We start from the raw sequence: 23,425 nt of genomic DNA, 5'->3' as shown, positions 1-23,425 counted from the left end.
AAGATTCTCCCACCTTTTCTGAGCATGGAGTCTACAGGCTACTCTTGCAACACCTTCACTATGCAGCACGGTCAGAGCCCCAACTTTTGGACCAAATGTGCTAGGAACAGGAGCAAAATAACACCAAAGCCAAACAAATACATGTCAATACCAGCAATGTGCAAGCATTTCTATTCAGTTCACAAAATAAAGGAATGGGAGAAAAGAAAAGGGGACAAAAAATCAGTTGTGCTACTCTGCTCTACCAATTCTTGGACAGAAAGCAGGTTTTACCCTACCGTCCCCAAAACTTCTGGCCTTGATGGGCTACAGCAAGAGCAGGGAGCTCCTACAGCTCTCTGCTGACCGGCAAAATTGCTCAGGGGACTCTTCAGCTGTGGAAAAAGAAGAGGGTGTGTTTTCAGCCAGATGTGGGGCTGGGAGAGGTGCAAAGCAGTCTGGAGGGCACAAAATGATTGATGTGGGGCTGGGAAGCATATAATTAATTGATGTTGCTGTACTAAGAATGCATAATAAATTGCTGTAGGTCTGGAGGGACACAGATTAATTAATTGGGGCTTAGGGAGAAACCGGTGCTCTTAGTACCACTGGGCAATATTTTATGCAAATATGTGTAATGTTATGCAAATTAAAAATCTACTGGGGGTTTTGTGCCATAAGATATTGGCAGAGATGTGCCTGCATTGTAAAACAAATTCCCTCTGTAGCTACAGCCTGAGTAGAATTAGGTGAAGAAGGTAAAAAATTATGTATTTTGAAATATTATACTGTTTGTAAAATTCCATAGTAAAAATACTTTTTACTCAGATGCGTACAAAAGCATCTCATTTTCCACATAAGGTTTTATAAATGTGCATTGGGCTAAATAACTAACTGAAAAAATACAGTAATGAAACTTTTCGAATTATTTGAAGACCTCTGTGTGGCTGAGCTCTCATCCAGCAAGATGTGCTGCTGGGGAAGAGAAATTACAGGATGCCCATGAGGGGAACAGCATTTCAGGGTAATGTGAGACGGCTGTAATTACTACACTCTGATATAAGAGAAAGAGAAAGAATCCTGGCTACAACTGCTAAAATAAGGATCTGAAATATGAGGGCAGTAAAACCCTAATCTTTTCTGACCTGGTGTCGGTCCAGACACACAATAAAGAACCATCAGGGATTAATCATTTGAGAAAGGAATTCGAGAAGAGTTATTGTATTCTCTGCTAAATTTTGCAAGACTTCTCTGAAGAGAAAACATTCAGGAATGTGGTGGATGTATGATCATCATTTGACATACTGCAATAATTTAAAGTAGAACATAGCTACAGAAGAAGAATGAGATCACTAATGGAAGTTTCAAGAAGCAGATTCTAGCAAGAACAGTGCACTTTCTCCAAATGAGTTTGATTGTAGTCCTTTGCACCGGGGTTAATTTCATCCTAAGAGAAAAACACTTAAGACATTAAGATGGTATTAAGCTAATGGCATTATTATGTTGTCTGCCTTTTTTTTCCTAAGGACAAATAACTTTATGGGTATGATGGTCAGAAAATTGGGTGCAAATATGTCTCTGCTTGTCTGGAATGAAAAAATAGGCTGCAATAAAATGGAAGTTATGGGCCTGATGAGGAAATATTTTGCTTTTGTAGTGCAGAAAGCTAAACCAAGATTGATCTTATTCATAATTTTTTAATTTTCTTACAGGTTATTGCCAGTCTCATTAATATCTACTTAAATGTAGAAAAGACCTTGTGAGAAATATAAAAAGAATTTGTGTTGTAGAGAACTCAGTTCTCTAAAGGCCATTCACCCCTTCATTTATTTAATTGTAAATGTCATTGGGAAAAAGCTACTTATTTATGTAGGTTAAATTAAGCCAAGCTTGTCATTAGGTGGATATTGCTAATCTGATTTCCAAAGGTGCTGATACAACAAGACCATTTGTGTAATTTCTATAGATTTGTTATTAATATCAGACATAAATCCCTAGGGACCTTAATAAAATTAAGAGCTTTTATTTTTGTCTTGATTTATTGTACTTATCCAAAGAGACTGTAAAATGTTTGTCTTTGCAGGTTTCCATGGCTGGTCCAGACAAACAATTCCAGTCTGGTTTGATATAACAGACCACAGAACTTCCTTGCATTAATTGTGGGGTGATGTAGGACATATCCTTTATAATCACATCTAATGCTTAATTCAGAAATTTTAATTGAAACTTTTGGTAAACTGTTCATAATGACCTCACTGTTAACAATGTGCTCTATTTTGAGGTTTCCTTTTTCTCACTTCAGCTTCCGGCCTTCAGATTTTGTTACAACTTTCTCTCCTATGCTGAAGAGTTGATCATCAACGTGTTAGATGTTATACTTAGAGGAGGCACACTTTTATTCTGACTCCTTATTTTGGTATTTACTTTCTATTTTGATAGCAATGTCCAGTTTTCTTCATCATTTATGAGCCCAAGCATCTTTTCTCAATCTAAAGAATTTATCAGTGATTTTTGTTGTCTTTCTGACTGGGTGAAAGAAGAACTAAAAAACTGATTCTACCATGAACTGCACAAAAGACATACACCTGCTCTACGATCACATCCGATTTATCGGTCTTTTGAGACTAGTTTTCAATCCACTTGGAGTGCACCATACAAATGTCATAAGAGGGTTTCTTAATCAAATTTCCACTTGGAATGAATCAAGTGCATTGCAGAAGTATGTTACATCAGTTCAACCTTACTATATAGTGTTAAAAGATAAAAAAGGATACATATTTAATTTCTCAAGCCCTATTTTCAGTAAAGTCATGCTGACATTAGTAACATTATCCCCATGTTCATTCTTGATCAGTCAAGCCCTGTGCCAGCAATCTAATTTTTTTTTTTCTTGCAATTTAAAACAATTATGACAGGACTATCGTTACGTAGCCTGGTTCTTTCACCATTTAAAATTATTTACATAATGTTCATTTTTCTCTAGTGGGTGTGCTCACAGGGACCACCCATGGCAAACAGGCTGGGATAACACCAGCTAAGACAGGAGTGAGCATAAGGAAGTGGTTGAGTGGGATGTCCAAACTGCCCAAGATGATTGCCCAAAATTTGCCCAGAATTGATCTAGGTAAAGAGGAAGGCAACTATTGGCCAGCCTAAACCCTAACTGGGGAATAACCAGGAGAGTTCTGGGAAAAAAAAAGAAAGAAGTCAACTAACAGGAATGCAAGTGAAACACAAAGATTTGTAGTGGGCAGAAGAAGAGGGGAGCAGAGCAGGGGGGGAATGGGGTGACATTTCCAGTTGTAGCCCCATGGCCCAGGGGCTCTGCCTGGGTCTGGCAGCGTGGCCTCACCGTAGGCACCCCCAGCTGCTGCCTCCAGCTCCCACATGGCCAGCATGGGGGCACCCAGGGACCTGCACCCTGGGGCTGCAGGATCACCTCCTGGGGGCTGTCACCCACCCCCGGGGAAAGTGGGGGTCAGACAGGGCACACATCTCCCACAGCAAGGGTGTGCTCTGTTGGGATTTAAGATTTTGGAAGCATTTTATTAAAATTTTGCAAATGTCTAGCAGTGAGGTTGATCTTCTGTTGTCATTATGGGTCACAACTTCTGATTCACTTTATGTCATTAATAAATCAATACACAGCTTCAATCCTAATTTGGTTTGAAATGTTTGTGAACAGAGAAATTTCCTCCTGTAAAAATTCTACCCTTCTGAAATTCTTACTTCAGTTCAAGAATTAGTGAAGTTAACGCCCCAAACATTAGCAACTGAGAACCTCCCTGGAAAGCATCCTTGCTAGTTCTTTAGAAGCTTCAAGATGAAAATTATTTTTCAGGATTTAAAGATAACTTATTTTATAGCTGAAAAGAATTCTGGAATGGAAACCATGTCATCATCATTCTGTGATCGGAATGTATCTGTCAATTTCCAAATACAGGAGAAAAAACCCTGAGAGAATTATTTTGAAAACAAACCCCCCTGCCCCTTTCTTCCCAGCAACACATTGATATCCTTCTTTCAAATTTTTGTTTCTTATACTTAAAATACTCATCGATCTAATTTAATTTAATCTTTCTACATATTCTATTGTTTCAGCTACCCACAGCTTTCTCGGATTGTGAGCTTTTTATGGTTTGTTTTTAAGCAAATAGCTTCTTTTCATGATTATTTCTGTTTTAGCAACAATTAAAATAGTTTAATCATTCCTGATCAGATTCATATTTGCCCATTTCAGCTCTTTCTCCAAATTGAGCTTGCTCATGTCTAATTTCAAGGTTTAGAAAATTGACCTTTATGAGCAGCAAGTATACTAAATACGAGCAACTTGTGACCATTTGTACCTAAGCAACCACTGTATTTTTGTTCCATAATTGGTTCTTCTCTATCTATCAATACAGATTTCTTTTGCAAGAGGTTCTGGAGTCAGGAAATTGCATTTTATAATAGATAGACATTTGGCTTGAGTTCAAATTAAGCACAAGAAGACTCAGTGAAGTATCTATTTTCTGTCCTTTTACACAGATTTGGTACCCTTCTCTTTTTCCTATCACTTTATCTACTTTATTTAAAAAAAATAAAAATACAAGTTAAATTTCTAGATTCTTGAAAGTCACTAAGACATTCTTTTACCAAGATGCCAAGTTCATAATGGTATGTAGTCTGAAGGAAACTTTAATGAAGTGAATAAACTGGGATCTGAATGACATACAATGGAACTTGCTGTATTATTTTTCCTTGCTGGTCTCATTCTAGATATATTAGGATGGTTGCCAAGCAATCATTAGTAAGCACTTTTCATGTCTTTGTATTTCAGAAAATGCTGACTTGACGAAAGGTTAGGTGACTAGCCTTCATTTCTGTAGACATAAAGAAATCATCCGCCAAAATGAGTACAAAATATGGTAGCCATAATTTCTTTGGGATTTTCATTGTCTCAGCTCATGAATTTTATACCTTCTTATAAATTCTAAGAACAATTTGACATTTTCTGCTAGTGTCACCAGGCCAGAGGATTCTTGTGAATACCAATGAACTTTTACTGGAATAAATATATTGTGTACAGTGGTGATGCAGTTCACTGTCAGCGTATCTCACTACAGATATACTGCATACCATCAAAATTTAAAGCAGATGGCTTGGAGTACTACTGGTAATTTTACATAGTCAGAAAAAAAAGAAAAAAGAAAAAGATTACATTCCCCGTGAGTTACTATCCCCTTTCACAGAAAGGGCACTGCCTGTTCACAGAATTCATGGAGAGCATAGGCCAGGATCAGAATAGCTCCCTGCAGGAGCTAAAGCTGCTGTCTTCCTCCCGAGGCTGTGGTTAAATCCGTTCGTACCTGCAACACCAGGCCAGGCCCTGAGCCCATCTCCCTTTCAGGTATTGCTTCCAAGGCAAGGTACCATTTCAGAGAAGTTACAACAGAGTATGATGCTTCACCTTTCTGCTTTGTGCACTGTTCCAGTGAATATGAGTCATGGGGAGACAAACTCCTGTAGTTCAGCTTTTTACAAAACGTTCCTGTCCAGTAGCGTATGTGCTTTAGTTATATCGCCTGAACACAACTGAAGGAATCACATTTTTGCTTTTGTAAAATGATGGCACTTATGACACTGTTACTGTAAGAAAATTGGATTTAATTTGTCTTTTGTCATGCTTTGGGAAAACAACTCAACGAGGAACTGTCAACCCATTTTCCTTCTCTCAGCAAAATGCGCCGTGGAATCCTGCATAAGAGCTTTCGCCATACCTGGTATGACCACGCAGTCCTACACCTCCATCCTTACTGGGATGCTGATCCCTCAGTGGGAACTGAAAGCGGGCGGAATTACCAAAGATCCCTGTTAGAAGCTGAAAGGAACAGCTCTGAGGAAGAAGACAAATAACAAGGGAGCAAGAGCTGTTGATTAAATAGATACTTAATAAGGTAAGAAAGCAGATTTTTCTGGGAGAGGTAAATAACAAATGGAAATGTAGGAATTTATTGAAAGGGTCAAAATATTTTTTGGACTGAGTGAATTTATGATGATGAGCAAAGTGATAATATCAGTGTACGAAATAAAAAGTTATTCTTCATAACTATGGCAAGTGTTGATAAAAATCAGGGATGTCAGGATAAAAAGGAAAGGAAAAAGGAGAAAAAGTAATACAATGGGAACATTCTGTTGATAACTTAGCTTTGTGGCTGTTAACGCATTTCTGTTCTACTCTTGGTAGAAAAGAAAAGAGCAGGATTTTGTGGTGAAGCTGGTATTGTTATTGTCCACTATGTTATGGTCAATATGTTCCTTATGGACATACTGTCTTTCTTTCTCTTTCTCTTTTTATTTTTCTTTCTCTTTCTCTCTTTCTTTCTTTAAAAAAAAAAAAAAAAAAAAACAACAAACAACCAAAAACAAACCCCAAAACATTCTAATGCGCAGGGATTTAAGGACTTTAACTTGGATCAAACTAGTTTTAAAATTCCAGGAAATTAGATTGAAATTGTCACTTCATTTTGCACAACACAAGACCAAATACCAAAAAAAATCATAACCCCTTTGATTAGTTGCATCTAAAAAATCCCATTTTTATCTGCCTTTTCTTCCTTGACTGCCTGTGGATTTAAATACTCCAAACCCAAAATTTCAAACTAGGAAACAAATAATGAAATATGTACAAAACCATATCAAGCTCCCAGGTTGACAATCGCGTCACCAGCTGGCACTGAGGAAGTCCCAGACTGGACTCAGTGATGGATGGGAACTGGATTCAGGATCAGGCAGACGAACAGACAGAGTCCTCCTCAGATGTCAGCCATTAAAGAAAGAGGTCTGACCCTTTGATCCCTCAGCTTTTATACTGAGCATGAGGCAGATGGGATGGAATACCCTGTTGGTCATTTTTGGGTCACCTGTCCTGTCTGCTCCTCCTCCCAGGTGCGGCCCCTCTATGCTTTTCCGCTTCTGACCCTCCAACGGGGCAAGTAACAAAATTAGGTGCCCTCGGGTGTTATAGCAACAAGTGTAAGCAAGACCCTCTCTACATACTGTGCCTTGGCACCAACTATGAACATAGGTCTTATCACTCTGAGAGCAAACATTGTCTACACAATATGCTGCTAATTTCAGTAGTTAGAAAAGGTCTAGCTAAGAAACGTTACTGAAGAAAATTGGTCCTGTTTTACCTCAAACCGGGACAGGTAGTAACATGAAGATGGCAAAATACTGCATATTTAACAAACAAGGGTTGGGTGGTATGAGCTTAACAGAATTCATTAATAAGGGAGATATTTCCAAGGCAATCTCTTATAAATATCAAATAAATTTGTATAGCTAACAAAACCAGTAAAAATGGGCTAGGGGTAGACAGGGACAGTCTTTAGGAGGAAGTAAATGGTAAAGGGGTAGAACTTGGGAAAGATTGAGAGGTAAAAAACGAATATAAGGAGAAGAAAATCATGTCCTTAAGGATTTTTTGGAGATCCCTACTCAGGAGCCCTGTGCCTGATCTACGCATCTTGGAGCAGAACAATAAATCTGTTGCTGCTGCCACACATATATGTCTGATTCACTTCTGTAGTCAGGATGGACTGTAGCGTTGAAGAGGAACAGCCTGGGCAATTACAGGCAAATCATCCTGGGATTCATGTCCAGTCTCATGACATACAAAATGACTAGGAGCAGCCAGCAGATTTACTGAGGCACATTATGCTGGACAAAACCAATGAATTTTCTCAGATGAGGTGTATGGCTTAGTGGATGAGGGAAGAAGTGGTGTAAGTGTTCTTCACCTTGACTTTAACAAGGTCTTTGACAAGATCTCCCATGACATCCTGGCAGCCAAAGATTGGGAGGTATGGACTGCATAGGTGCATTATAAAGTGGCTGAAAAACAAACTGCACAGTCATTGCTTTGAGTCAGCCGTGCTTTGAGCAGGAAGGTGGACTAGATATCCTTTGGAGTTCCCTTCCAACCTAAATTATTCTATAATTCAACAATGGTATGGCATTATCAAACCAAGGGATAAAGCTTAGATGAAGAAATCATAAAAAAATGAAATATTTTTAAGTGTATCTTTAAAATTATAGGTGTTGAATTGTCACATAGTGTACAGCTGAGAAGTTAATCATATCACGAAAAGGCTTCAGATTTTGCCAAACACAGGTTTTCCTGTCATTTACTACCTATTTTTTGTTATCAACTGTTTGTTTCACATGCTATTTTCAGTGAAATTTTGTGTTCCTCACCTGAAAGACTAATTAAACAGACAGACTTCATAAAGTGAGAAGTGACCTTGAGTCCAGTAAACTCAAGGCAGTAGAAGAACTAGAAAACATCATACAGTTCCCAAATTAATTTCAAGACTTGAAAGTTACCACCACACTTCAAACTCCATAAGTTCTCTTCCTCTCTCTTTTATATTTGTATCAAGCATCAGGAGCACACTGAAAGAAAGTACAAGAGACTTAGAATTTGCCATTTAACTGCAAACAGTAGGAGAGGTGGCACAGATGTCTACAGCAAATTACCACAGCAGTCAATTGGAAATGCTCTCTTTTCAATGAGATTTTAACAACGCTTAGGAATGACTGTGATCATAACAAAAGTGTTCGGATAACATCAAACCAGTGAACACTTCCATCAGGGAGAAAACTAGATAAATGAGCAACAGAAGTAGACTAAAAAAAAAAAAAAGAAAGTATTAAAATACTGAGATTGACACAAACAAAAATGAAGCAGTTTAAATGTTTAAGCACACCATCTCACACCTCAAAAAAAAAAAAAAAAGAAGGAAAAAGAAAAGAGATCTTACTCATGGTAGCAGAGACATTCAAGCAAGTTCTGTCCAGCTTTCATAGATACATACAATAAAATGTGTCCTTTTGTAAAAAAAATTTTGAAGTGTAATAAAAGTTGTTTGTGTTGTGCAACAAAGCGGGGCGTAAAGGAAACTAACTGTCATCAGGCTGGTTAAGAAACATGAAATGGAATGGCTTCATTGGTAACTGGGAAATAAGTTTGAGCTAGTTCTAGTGTGGATTAGTTGTGGAAATGATTGTAATTCTTTCTGGGACAAGCTAGTATATGTTCAGCTTTCTGCTGCCTGGCTGTTATCATCTAGTGGGAGAAAGCTCAGGATTCCTGTATCTAAGCTGACATGTACATCAAATAAGAAATTCCAGGTTGGGTTTGAACATGATCAGTGTTTTCTTACACTGTGTCATCTTGTAAGTAATATGAGGTATTCTGCAAGGTATAGAGGGACTTTACACAACTTAGAATAGAAGTGGAAATAACCAGCCTTACACTAAAAACCAGACTAATCCTTTTTCAGTAGGTTTTTTGAAAATGACAACTCTTGCCATGAAAAAAAGGTCTGATTCAGCTGCCATGAATTTTCTAGATGAGGCTAAAGTCTTAAGCAGTTGTAGTGATCAAGAGCATGAACAGTGTTCAGTTCTGAGTCACTAAAATACCTAGAAAAATACTTTTACTCAAAACTTTGTTAGCATGGTAGAGCTCAGTAATATGAAATTTTCTTTTGGAGGATGGAGGACCAGTAGTATAGAATATGAGGACCACATTTGCCAAATCTCCCTTTTTTTACCTGTGAATTTCACTTTGTAAGAAGTGCTGCAAAATAATTTAGTTATTAATAAGGTGTCGGTATTATTTTTTTCACCCATACACATGCTTTACATGGTTTTGCTGATGAAGTTGTCTGTCCTTGAAAGAATTGTAGGATTAAGTGTGAAACCTGAGGTAGACCCTTGGAGAGAAAGAAACAGATTTCCTCCACTGTATTTTCCTTAGGTGTTAAATGAAGGTAGGCTTCAGACATGAAATCAAATCTCAGCTAGAAAATTTGCCTTCACAAGCATTGCTTGCTACACTTAAACTAAAAAAAAAAAAAAAAAGAAAAGTACATTTGAATTTTAGCTGACCTTGCTGTTAAGAAGGGAATGGAAGAGAGGAAGAGTGATCCTAAAAGTTCATTGCTTTAAAGAGCTGCCTCCATGAACTGAGACTATGATCAGGTGAAGGATTTTTGTCTGCTACATCAGTATTCTGGCAGGAGGAATATTTGCTGTACTTTCTCCTCCAAACAGCTGAGTGATGTCTTGGGAGGGAAAGATATTTCATGGGTTTAACAGTCGTAGTCTGAAAGACAAATAGCAGGGCTGGGATTTGCATGGATTCTGCAATACACTAAAATGTCATTAGTCTGTCCTGTCACCCATTCAGTGCTGAATACCTGGTAAAAAAAAAAACAAAAAAAAACCCCAAAAACATACTTCCAATTGCAGATTAGAAAGTTAAATATTGGCAAGTCAGATTTAGATGAGAAATCATCTCACCCATGCACTTTCCATACACCCTGGAGCAGACATGAATTTCTCCATATGCTTTTTGGAACAAAATCAGCCAGCAAAATGTTTTAACAAAAAAATAAGAAAACATGGAGATGTGGCAGGCACACATACAAAACCAAGCGATGATATTAGTCGCACAACTCCAGCAGTACATGATGAGATAGTGAAGAAAGTATTGTCAATTGATCAAGAAGAAAATATCGAACTCAGTCCAGATAAGGTTCTGTTTGAAGTGAAAGAAGCAAAATGCATGGAAGATAGTCTATCAAATTGAATTAAGCTAGATCAAGCAAAGTGAAGCTGTAGACAACATGAGACCTCCTAGAACAACAAAACCCAAAATTACAGAGCACCGTGGAAATAATTCTTGTCTTTATAAAGTACATCCCATATAAGACACTGAGACAAATGTTATGAGAAGCTATCACGACAGTGATTTTATCACTGCATGATGGTATGACAGTTCAGAATGAAACATTATAGAATAGCTATACAAATTTTAGTGATCCCAGAGTCACTAATCAAAGCAAGTATATTTAAGACAAGGTACAAGATTTTGTCTGCCACAAAGGAAAACAATTTTTGTAAGCTGCAACAGAAATAAAGTATAGTTATGTTCAAATCAAGAAGGAAGCAATGGATATTGTTTACTAAAAATAGTCTCATCAAGATATGTGTGGAGCAAAAGCTGAAGTATTGGGAAATTTGAAGTAACATTGTCTAAAGGTTTTGAAAAGCACTTACAAAATTACAATATCAGACCCATGAACATGTAAATATTTGTTGCAAGCAGATATGAGGGACTTAAAGTGTAGCACGTTGCAAAACTCAAGAATGAAATTGTGAAAAAAGTAGCAATTAATGCAGATGAAACCCTATGCTATATACAGACATGTCAAACAGCAGAGAAGGACACAGAAAGATCCATAATAACTCCTTGTCCATGATTTTGAAGATGATCTGGCCATGTAGAAGACTAAGTAAATCCTAATATGCATCTGTATACAGCCTTGAAGGAAAATTTCTCTTACATTAACACTTGCTGATGGTAAGCGGTCCGTTCATTTTTCTTGGCATTATGGTGGAGGAAATACTTAACATTTGCATGAGCTGACGTAAGGCCGTTCAGGGTACAAAACCCTGTGCCAGGCACAACTTTGCAAATTTTAGTTTATCACCATTTAGGAATATATGAATAATTTCATAGAAGGAGACCCCAGCAATCAAAACGTAAAGTTTTGCTCTCATGAGTTCATCTCATAGGTAAACTATTTTCTTAACATACACTTGGTACTTTTCTGAACATGAAAAAGTTTTAGTTCTGCCAGAAAGTCAGATCTAAATTGTAGTTTCAGTTTTCATAATGGGTTAGAATAACCCAGTCCCACTAAGAGGGAAATAGAACATTCTGTAAGATATAGGAAGTAAAAGTCACTCATTCTTATTCTAGGTGTTCTCAATCTAATGAAATGGCTCATTCCATTAAAATATGGATTTTTGTTCTGCGATGAAACATTCAGCTTGCTCTTCTGGAACAGGCATACATCAATTGTGCAATGGTGTCCTGCCCTGAACCAGAGATAAAATGATGTTTGTTAAAAATAACCCTTCCTTCCTTTACGAGAGTTGCTTTATATGCACGGATAGTACTTGAAATGATTCACGTCAATGTGACTATAGGATGAGAAAATACTGATCAAAAAACCCTAAAATGAACAGGACTATGGAATGACAGCAAGAGTTAATAGTCTTTTCGAGTTCAAGAGCATAAGGAAAGACAACCGGGTTATACGGCTGTAGCATAGTCTGCTGCTATGGTTATAGACTATAGCCACAATGAATCTTACCGATGCAACAACTGAAGCTATAAAAGTATTGGGAGACGCTAAAGTGTGCAATGGGAATGGACATATGGAAACTCTCCATTATCAGAAGACCCCTGTGAGCAATGATCAGTGGTTGTGTCCAAGGTCCCCTACAGTGACACTTGACACTACTGTCTGCTGTTACACAGGCTGCACCGAGACCACAAGGACATGGGTATGCAGCAAGGTGGAGACCTATGCGATAGATTTAGACAGGGTCTGTGTTCCTGCATGCAGGAGTAGGCTGAGACAGGATTACACTGGTTCCCAAATATAGGAACAGTCTTAAAGAGGATTAAAGACTCAGTTCTAGTAGGTAAAATTTAACAATCTCTGAACTAAGCTGTGGAAGGTTAATTAATAATTTTTCAGAAGTTCTGTAATATTCTATTCATGCCTGAGGGCTGGGTGATGAGGACATTGACTAAGATGTGATTTAGTGGGAAAGACTTTAATAAAGACAGCACAAGGTGGTATCCTTAGTTTCACTCTAGGTTCCTGAGACATCGAAGGCATTACTTTCATCATGACTACATATACACAATAGGTAAAAAAAACCTATTTTGTTTTGTTTGTTTGCTGGATTGCTTGCTTACTTGCTTTTGTAAGAAGACCACTTAGTATTTAATTTTATTCTTTAACGTTACTTTATGTTTTGTTCAACATAAAAAATATCGGATCAAATAAACTGTCTCAAAACCTGGCCCTGATGTTGATGGCTATTTTACAACACTAACTGATCTCATCGGAGGAGGTATTCAGCAAATAGTTATATGAGTTCAGAAAATTTAAAAGTCACCCCCAGAATAAGCCAACATTTGTGGCATCTCATGCATTTTGTAGGTTTGTGCCTAGGTTTATGGATAAATAATTTCTGATGATTCAAGTGTTTGCTTATTTAAATATGTTTTTTGTTTGAACTTACATAATTGTCATAGAATGGTTTGGGTGGGAAGCGACATTAAAGATCATCTAGTTCCTTGTACAGGAACTAGATTTCATATACATTATTCATATATTCATATATATTCATATACAATATTCATAATATTCAGAAATAAAGGGGATTATTACACCAGAAGAATCTAATATTGTTTGAGGTACAACATTTAACAATACATAGTTACTATGACTTATCAAGACTTAAATACCTTGCTATCTAAGGCTCACTTGGATAGATAATCACATGCATTTTACTGAGCTCTCAGATTATTTACTCATGGTGTAATGCTGATAAGTACAAAACATTGGAATGTGCATCTGTAAAAGTTACAATGGGCCAAAGAATTTTATATGGAGTGTATTGCCCTTTCTGGTCCAGTAATATGAACATGCAATATGTGATCTCTTAAAAGTATACGACTTGAAATATAGTATGAATATATAATTAATTATTATATGCATGTAATATATGATATTTTTAATCTCTCATTAAAGTATATGTTAAAATACCAAAACATTCCCACTTTTTCACTGTATCAATAAAATCTTTGAGGTTCCCCTAAGGTAGTCATTGTCCTTGGCTGGAACTTTTTGACCCACATTAAAACTCCAGTTTTTACAGACTTGCCAGAAGCAAAATAAGAAACCTTTCCAGTCGCTCAACCACCATACACTTTAAAACAAGATAGCATTGCTTTCCTGTTATCCTGCACAGGTATATCTTGCTATTATGGTAGCTGAGATAAGTGGGTAAGCGTAACTGGGTTGCTTCAGTAAGTCATGAGTTTTGCTTATACAAATTAATGTCTTCTAGGATTGTTGTACTTGCATGCTACTGACTGAAGGCTGATAGCAAAGTTAAAATTGAACAATCACTAATTCAGTTTTGAATTTCCTTTCTTAGCGTACCATTGGTTTAAAGTCATCAATAAAATTTGTACAGATGTGTAATTTTTCAAGCCAAAGTACATTTTTCACAAATGAGTTAACTTAAAGAGCGTAAGTATTTATTGTTTTTAAATACAATCATTCCTGACATAATTAATGTTGCCTAGTATTCAGATTGAGATGAAAAATTGATTCACTCTGGAAAGTCCTAGTTTACAAATATGTAGTTAAGTCTCTCAGTGTAGCTAGACATCACAAATATAAAACAGAGATCTGTTTTGAGTAGAGGCAAGGGAAACAAAAGGAAAAACAGCATATTGTCACATCAATTCAATTTACAACAAAGGTATATGTTGAGTCTCTCTAAAGGCTCTCTTTATTACCTGCTCTTCTCCTTGGATGTTTTCTACTGAGTAGTCATCATTTAGAAAGCCCCTGCAGGGCTTCTGTGCTTCTCAAAAGGATGGGCAATAGAATAGTCACCCAAAATAATTATCAGCAAGCACCATCTTACCTTAGGCTACATGTCAATACGAACTCACTTGGTACTCAGAGACTGCATCTAATTTAGACCTGAAGGCAGACATACGTGAATAATACTTACAGCAACAAAACAGGATTGAAGCTACAGTGGAACTAATTTATTAGTTAAAAAGGGCATAAGTGTCTTTCATACTCTTGGTGCTGTAATCTTTTTCCTTTTTCTCAGCATCCAAGAATGAAATTCCATGGTGTCTTAAAGAAAACAATAGAAGAGACCTTACAGCATTTAACTTGCTTTCTCAAGGTGCCTGTGAGCGGGCTCCGCTCTTATTTTGGTGCAAATCAAGACATATTCTGAGGTTAAAGTAATTATGCTTGTTTAAAAAACGTGTGTGAAAAAGGAAAAAAAATAGGTCATATAATTATAAAATATAAGGCTATGAACTATAAACCAAGCAAATCAAACAGACATCATGATGTAGAAGTTGTTGTGATGGCTATAACAGAATTTTAGATGGAAGCTGTTACATATATTTGCCAAATGCATAAGGTAAACAAGAATATATAGCATAAAGTTACAGAACATTAAATGCTTTTTATGTGGTATTTGGCTTCACAGAATTCATGTGTGTTGGAATGGACAAAAAAGTTAAATAGTGTTGCTGTGACCCTTGTGAAGAACTACAACGGCAGGAGGAAACATCTGGTGAAGAACTGCATTCTCCATCATGCACCCAAATGTTTCATTCTCGCTGCAGCTCTCTCCTTCCTGCTAAAGCAGCTCCCCTGCTTTAGCAGGGAAGTTGGACTAGATGATCTCTAGAGGTCCCTTCCAACTCTGAAAACTCTGTGATTCCATGATTCCTCAGCCCTCAGCTGCAAAGAAGGACTTGCACCATTTGCTTTGGAGCAAGCAGGTGTCTAGTCCTCTTCTCACCACAGAAGGGTGAAATCACCCTCGGTAAAGATAATATGCAGACTCAGAATTTCCTGTTCACCCCGTTTCTCTGCCGTATGTGGCAAGGAGGCGAATATGGGCAAATGTTCTCTAACTTGTAGATGTGTTTCAACGGATGAAAAACCTTTGAGGTGATACAACAGAGAGGATGATGTGAGTGTGTTCCCACAACTGGGAACACAACTTGCAGCTTTGTCCTAGACCAACTTGAAAATTTTCTTGACTTCAGCCTGAAGCAATTCACAAAATAACCATTGTGAAGCAGTCCCCTGTGCCCAATACTGACCTGTCCTTGCCCTACTGTCGGCCAGGAAAACATGCTATTCCCATGAAGATATAACATCACTTTAAGAAACTACACTGAACTTCACAATAATACAAATAAATTTCTTAAGTATGTTTTTTTTTGTGTTCCTTTACGGTCTCTTCCCCACAGCTTTCCAGAGCAAGTTGCACTTCATGGAACAGAAATCTTGGAAATAGAATCATAGAATCATAGAATCATAGAATTAGTGAGGTTGGAAGGGACCTTTAAGATCATCAAGTCCAACCGTTAACCTACCCTGATAAAAACACCACCACTTCTAAACCATGTCCCTAAGCACTTCATCTACCCTTTCCTTAAACACCTCCAGGGATGGTGAATAACCACACAGCTGATGAAATCCACTTCCCTGAAGTTAATATCCATGGCATGGCCATTACACATCACTGGCCACCAAACGCATTGGTAGGAGCTTGAGAGTTGTCTGAGGAAACCAGCAGGCCAAGTATAATGATGCACAGGAGGCTGGTAAGACTGAGGGCACTACCAACGCTTTAGATTTGTACTTCTGAGGAATCTGTTAAATGAAATGCCTTTTTATGTACCTATGGAGCTTAACACTTTAAGGCTCTACCTCAGAAGAAACATTTAGACAGGACTCTAATGCAAACTATTAATGTGATTCCATTGCCTGCAACTGGATAGGAATCGCAGCAGTATCTTCACTGAATTCTGCAGCACTGTATACAGCTGTAGGAATTCACAGGTTCAGTTTTTAATTTCAGTTACATACATGCAAACCGTTTCTGACTCACAGGTAAAGCTGCTGTAGAGGATATAATAATTTGGAATTTCAGGACTCCACAGAAGATGAATAATGCAGTCTAAATTTATTCTTTCTTTTGTGAGGTACTGAGTACTATAGAGTGTATAGTAGTATCAGGCATATACTACAGGATAATGTTTTTCATATATTCCTTTGTTCAAACAGCTTTCCAAAAGTGATTACCATCCAGCCCTCGTAATATTACTAATATATTCTAATTCAATTTAAAAGAAAATTCAGCTATGCTAACCAAGTTTATTTGTGCAACTGTAAAAGGCTTTTCTCACCCCCTTTTACCTTGACTGTTGATATAAAATCACGTGTTCTATTTATTTCAGAATTCAAGGCTCTCAGGACAGAGAACAAACTCTTTTTTCATCAAGTAGTTTCACAGTAATGAGTATACCTGTTACTTCCTTCCTTCAAATGCACAACTTTCATATAAGTTATTCTTCTGGGTCATAATGCCAAGGAAATTTTATCTATCAGCTCCTCGCTGTTTTGAGATGACTGTTAGTGGCTACTGCTAATAAAAAGAATTCATAGAAATGGTTTGTCTAACGAGAAGTACCATTTTACAAAGTCGTTTTCTTTGTCAAACAATACTGATGACAACTGTATTTCATATACAGAAAGAGTAAATGAGGTTTGAAACAACTAAAAGAAAATTTCACTTTGCCTATTCTTTATATTCCTTGATATATGAGACATTGAGGCATAAAATATGCCATCACAAGACTTTGCAGAATAATCAGTCTTTTAAGATTATACAGTTGAAACTTAGCATTGAATAAACTTTCTGTTATTATTAAAAGATTTGAAAAATTCAAGTAATTATTGGCCCTTTAATTTCTTCTACAGCAACTTCAATTGCCTTCTGTACAAAGCACAAAAGTACTCTGAGTAGAGCAAGGCCATCTCCTCGTACAAAGCACTTGGCATATTATAGATGCCAAAGAACTAAAAGAGACTAGCAACTGTAGCCATAGTAATAACAGATCTATTGCCTTAGGAAAACACAGTTTAAAAAATCTGGTCAGACCAGTGTGCAAGGAGCTGTAAATAATGCACTGATGGCATTACATGGCCTATTGCTCGGAGACCACCGCCCCAGGAAACATCTTCTAATAATGCCATGCCACAGACTGACTTTGCTGCCTTGCTTTATCACTTGAGTTCTTTTATTTCACTCATATATATAACTTTTCCTAAAAAAGTCGTAAAGTAATCTCCCCTAAAATGTAATTGGATTTCTTTAATCTGTTTTTCTTTTGAACCCAAAAGACAGGGGTTGTAAAACTTAAAATTACTGTCGAGCAACTGTGACAAAACAACAACTTATCTAACACAAATACCTCAATTTCTACAAATAATCAGAAAAACAGATTTCTACAGCCTGAGAAATTGAAAATGAATAAGCCATATCCCCTCTTTACGACTTTCCACAGCCAAAGCACCAGCTACACTTCACCCTTTCCTGCCATTTCCAGCCATTGCACACGTGGGTTTAGATCTGAGGAATATAGTTCAGAGGTGTAGTGAAAGATCTCTGGCTCCTACCAAACATCTTGTTATACTGTCCATCATTACTATACATATGGCAGACGGGGTTAGTACTGTACTCCAGATGATTTTATCATTGGCAGACTCCATATCTAATTGCAAATAGCTTTCAGAGGTAACATTTGCAACAAGAAAGAACCAGATCTCACATAAGTGTTAAAGACAAAGCAATAGAAAACACGAATGTTACACTTTTTTTTTTTAATTTGGAGTTCAGGTGAATGGTGCCTACAAAATTATGTGTGAATAACTTCAACCTAAGCTTTCAATAATAAACTTCTCTAAATGAATAACAGCATTACAGTTTGATTTGGTACAATTTCAAGGACTAACAAAACTCATTCTTTTGCTTCTGTATAAATGTGACACACCACTGGGCTGGATATTATTTTAGATTCAGTAAATGCACGATAACCACATATATATGTATAACAAGATGAGACTTGTTATATCACATTAAATTTACTAACTAGAGTCTAAGAGAAAATACTTATATTTTCCTCACATGAGTAATCGTGTTCACTACAGGGAAGTATAAAGCAGTCAGAAGTGATGTATTTAATAAATCAGCAGTTTATAACAGTAAATATTTTCCAACATCTAGGTAACATCTAATATTTTGAAAATTCTGCCAGATGCAACATCCTGGATACACGCTTAGATGGAACAATGGCAAAACAAACTTACTAGTTCCCAAGGCACCAGCAGCAGGTGATCTTTCCAATAGAAAGGAAAGAGAGAACAAAGTTTCAATGATATGAACAAGCCCTTACCTAGTGGCTGCCCTGCGATGATCCTGGCATTCTCTCCCGCCACTGCAGCCCTTGCGTGCCTCTCGCTCATGTACTGTACAAACGCATAACCTTTGTGCACTGAGCAGCCAACTATTTTCCCATACTTTGCAAAGATTGCTTCGATGTCGCCTTTTTTCACAATGGCTGTGTTCAGATTGCCGATGAAGACTCTGGAGTTGATGGACTTTGGGTCGTTCTTATTGGTGACGTTGCTGGTCTGCGTTTTGCCGGTCATGGTTGGATCACTTGGCTTTAAGCCTTAAACAAAGAACATAAAGAATTATGTTTCAAAGCATACAGTTACCCCTGACTTTGGCTGATTTTTCCAGCAATAATTCACTTTTCATTTTTTCACTCATCATTAATCTGGACTCACAGGAGCTATACTTTCTAAAAATGATTATCAATAAAACCAAGGTAGCACATTTTAAAATACTGTGATAAATTAAAACTTCTTATTTTTATAGATATAAAATATACCAATACTTCTTTTAATACAGTGCTGTGATAGTGGAGCTTACTGTAATCATATGTGGATTTCTGCTTAGAAATTCAGTATTGACTTTTTAAGTACCTAACCATCTAGAAACCGCAAAGCAAGTGAATGAATCATTATCTTATGTCAAAGAAATGAACATTCAAGGCCATGTAGAGAACAAACTGTAACAATGAAAGACAACTCTGCTTTTGTTTAGTATGTGTCAGCCAGAGCACATTTCTCACCAGTTAAATATCATTGACCATTGTGAGGAGTGCAGGGCAGGTAGCATACAGTTCTTTACTGCAATCAATATGTTTCTATCAGAACAATTTTCTCTATTAATTCAGTACAAAAAAAGAAAAGAGAAAAGACAGGGGAAGCACAAGTGGCTTATGTTCCTAGAATTAAAAAGTATGAAAACAAGCTTCCTTAATTATAGGAACACAGATTTGCGTGCTGTTTTGCTCTTTCCTCTGAGGTCACAAATCTAAATGCATCTTGGCGTACCTCAAATGAAAATATCCACAGTATTCCTGGAAAAGATTTGGCAAAAGAAAAAAAAACAAAACACCTTTTGTGTTCATCTAACCTCACACTTCTGAAGCGCACCTGATTTTGTTCATATGTATGCAAATTCCACCTGCCAGCAGGTCCCTCCATTTACATCAATTTGCTTAGATGGAGGTAAAATGAAAAAAAAAAAAAATGTCCCATGTGGCTGCTGGGTTTTCTTTAGCTGTATTAGACAACAGAAATATCAAAAGTATGCGTACTTCTAAACAGTGAAAACTTATGTTGTAAGAACAAGGTCATTTACACAGCATCCAAATATAGGCCATCTCTTACAGCTAAGAATTATGTTACTATTTTTTAACCTGTTCATACTTTTGATCATATCACAGTAACAGCTCACGAAAGAAGAGAATCCAGTTAAATACGGCTCACAGTTAAAGCTCAGTTCATTTCTCAAGATGAAAAGGAGTAATAACCTCTATTGTGGACACATAAAGCTTGACACTAACTAGCAGAAGTTTCATATTTTAAATCAATAGCTACCATATGTTAAGCTAGACTGATGAAAAAAGAAGCCATTGTTATTGAACTCCGCACAATCCCTGGTGAACAAAACAGTCACGGCTGCAGCCATCAGCACTTTGACTGTCTCCATCACACAGGATCCAAACCCCACCCTTGAGGTAAAAATGTACAATGGAGATGTCTGGCGAGTCCTCCCAAGTCCTAAGCAAACGGTCTGCTTTATTAAAAGAACACATGCAGTGCAGCAGTCAAATAGCTTTCACTTGCTTAACAACTTAATATGACAGCTAACTTTATATCACCACATTTAGAGAAAACACAGCAGAAAAAAAAAAAGAAAAAAATATGTTTTCTTGTAAGTTTATCACTTCTAAATACATTCTGGAAACACAAGATATTGTATACATGCAGAAATTTCATCATGGAAAAACAGGAACACTGGGTTGACCAAAAGCCTCTGAGCTTTGTCACGTGACAGACTCAAGACTATGTATTTCTAGATTGCTGTGCAGATCGTGCATGTTGAAGTCATGTCTGTATACAGCTACCCTGAATATTGTGAACAGTCATAATAGTACGTTTGGTACCATAATATTTGGAAGACAAACCACCTACAAAACATAAATATAATGCACATTGAGCTCCATGTTGGCATAAAATAGACTGCTGATATTATCTGAGAACTAGCAAATTTAAACCCGTCTTACATACACCTGCATTTACACAGGAGTCAAAGTGACAAAAGCATAGCCATGTTAGCTTAAAGAGCCCTAATAGCCCAAACTGAAGAGGTAACATGGCTGAGTGTCTAGGCATAAAGATAAGCATTAATGCAGTCAAGTAGCTGGTGATCAGGGAACCGCTGGTATCCCCTGCTGTGCCCCAAAATGCACAACAGGTCAGTGTGCAAATACCACTTCTGTTGGGAAAACTTAACATGTTGTTAACATTGTGTTCATCCCTGATGAAGATCCAGCAAAAAAGGCTGAGTCTGTCCTTTCATAATTCTTAGCATCTCATTAATGTTGTCTGTGGATGTTTGTCGGCTCTGTAGCTGAACTGATTTTACTAAACTCACAGAGTAAGACCACTGTTCTAGAAAGCAGTAGACTTGGGCTGGTAGACCTGTCTCTTCCACTAGTCTGCTGTGTGACTCTCAGTAAGACACTATTTTGTGCCTCTGTTTCCACTTTTTAGACTTCAGACTTGCATTTTTTTGACTAAGAGCTGTCTCTCAATACAGCTTCTAACACAATAATATGATCTCAGCTAGGACATTTGGGCACAAACAGATACCTTAATAATAAAAATGACAAGGGGACAGAATCTACAGAAACTCTTCTACCGTACAAGACGTGCATGAAAATTATACACAACAAATCTCTTTAATTATCATCACAACTGTTTTCAAAACACCAGAGTATTACACTTTGTATTTCCTCTGTAGTTTACCCATTTAACATGGGATTTAGTGAACTATTCCTTTTTTATTTCATAAAAGTCCTAATTTTTTGCCCTGTTTTGCTATGCGCTAATTTAAATAGACTTTGAATAGGACATTGAATGTTTCTCTCTTGTAGTTGTTCTTTGCAATGCAAATTTACAATATTTTTATAACACAAAGAAAAGTAGTTGTCTGGTGGGTTCTCATATTCAAAGGAGCAGTCAGGAAAATGTGCTGCAGCAATTCAAAGGGTGAGAATCATATTAACATGTGAATAATTGAGATTTGATTGCCTTGCTGGTTGACGTACGATACTATTGTGAATATTTCATAAAAATCAAAGATACATGGGATCTTCATTACAATGGGAAAGAACTTATGGTAAGTTTTACACCTCACTTACAATATGCATCTGTGAGTACTGAATTATACCTATCTTCTCTACGCTATCAGTAAGAGCACAATCATTGTAACTCATACAATCACAGAAATAAATGAAACGGTGAGAGAAACATATCTGAAATCATCTCATTTCCTTGCAGCCTTTAATAAGGTATCCTGTTAATTTCCTGTTATTACTGTGACCCTTTCTGGTAATAAACATCCTCTACATGCCAAACATACCTTTTAAGAAATGCTTTACAAATAACATCTAGTTGTCAATACACTTCATTACATTTATTTATTCAATATGCTTCATTATATATAGCATTGTTTTGTGCTGTATCTGATTTAATTATTTTACCCAGAACTAACTAGTTTAAGTCTTGGTATACTTGAACATAAAAGTTATAAATTAGACCATTTCCATTACTACATATATCTCTGTTTCAAAGAGTAAATTTTGCAAACCTGTTTTAAACATTGGAATTTATAACATGTTAAACAGGAATAAAAATGTAAATGACTAAAATGAAATTCCTATTCTCCAGCACATAGGTAGGACAAGTCTAAACTAGTCAATTCGAAGTGCTGAAGAGGGCAGCAGGTTTTAAGCCCTGTCTTCCTTCACTTTTCCGGCATTCTCTGATGAAGTTCAGCTGAGAATGAGCATGAGCATGACAAAGCATTGCTTTGTGGCTCTGAAACTCATCTTCAGTCCATGAGATGAACATTTGAACCCACATCTCTCATTTCATATGAAATGTTCTTCCTAGGGCTCTCTGGCTAACACCAGAATAGTGAAGGCGATTCCTTTCAGAGTTGGGCTGTGTCCCGGTGCAGGGAAGAGCACAGGACTTGAAGCAAAGGAAAAGACAGCAAGTTGTCCAATTGTATACCCCAGTAACTCCCAGGTATTTCTTTGGGGGGTGGGGGCAAGAAGGGACCATGATAGTCCTATGGGACTTCTGCTCCCAATGCTGCTTATGTATTTTACCGATGACCCTTCACAGCAAAATGCAAAAATGTTCTTTGAAGAGACAGCTTTTTGGTCAACTGCAAAACAATTTGGGACATATGGAGACTTGAGGACCTAAGCTGTTCAAAGGCAGAGTGATTCACTTCAGCATCCTCCTAGTTGTACAACTGTTTC

General features: G+C 37.1%; 1 protein-coding gene across 1 annotated transcript in view; it reads right to left on the bottom strand.

The window, feature by feature from the left end:
- Positions 1-19,181, bottom strand: part of RALYL (RALY RNA binding protein like) — a gene marked incomplete at its 3' end in the record, with an annotated part of 187,870 nt that extends 168,689 nt beyond the window's left edge. Inside the window, exon 1 of the mRNA XM_082499241.1 lies at positions 18,908-19,181. Within this exon, the coding sequence (XP_082355367.1) occupies positions 18,908-19,163 (256 nt within the window). The 5' untranslated portion in view covers positions 19,164-19,181. The remainder of the gene's footprint in view (positions 1-18,907) is intronic.
- Positions 19,182-23,425: the final 4,244 nt, after the last annotated feature.

The sequence above is a fragment of the Vanellus vanellus genome (assembly GCF_965231255.1).
Source record: "Vanellus vanellus genome assembly, chromosome: 2".
Lineage (NCBI taxonomy): Eukaryota > Metazoa > Chordata > Aves > Charadriiformes > Charadriidae > Vanellus > Vanellus vanellus.
This window is presented reverse-complemented; position numbering and strand designations above follow the sequence as displayed.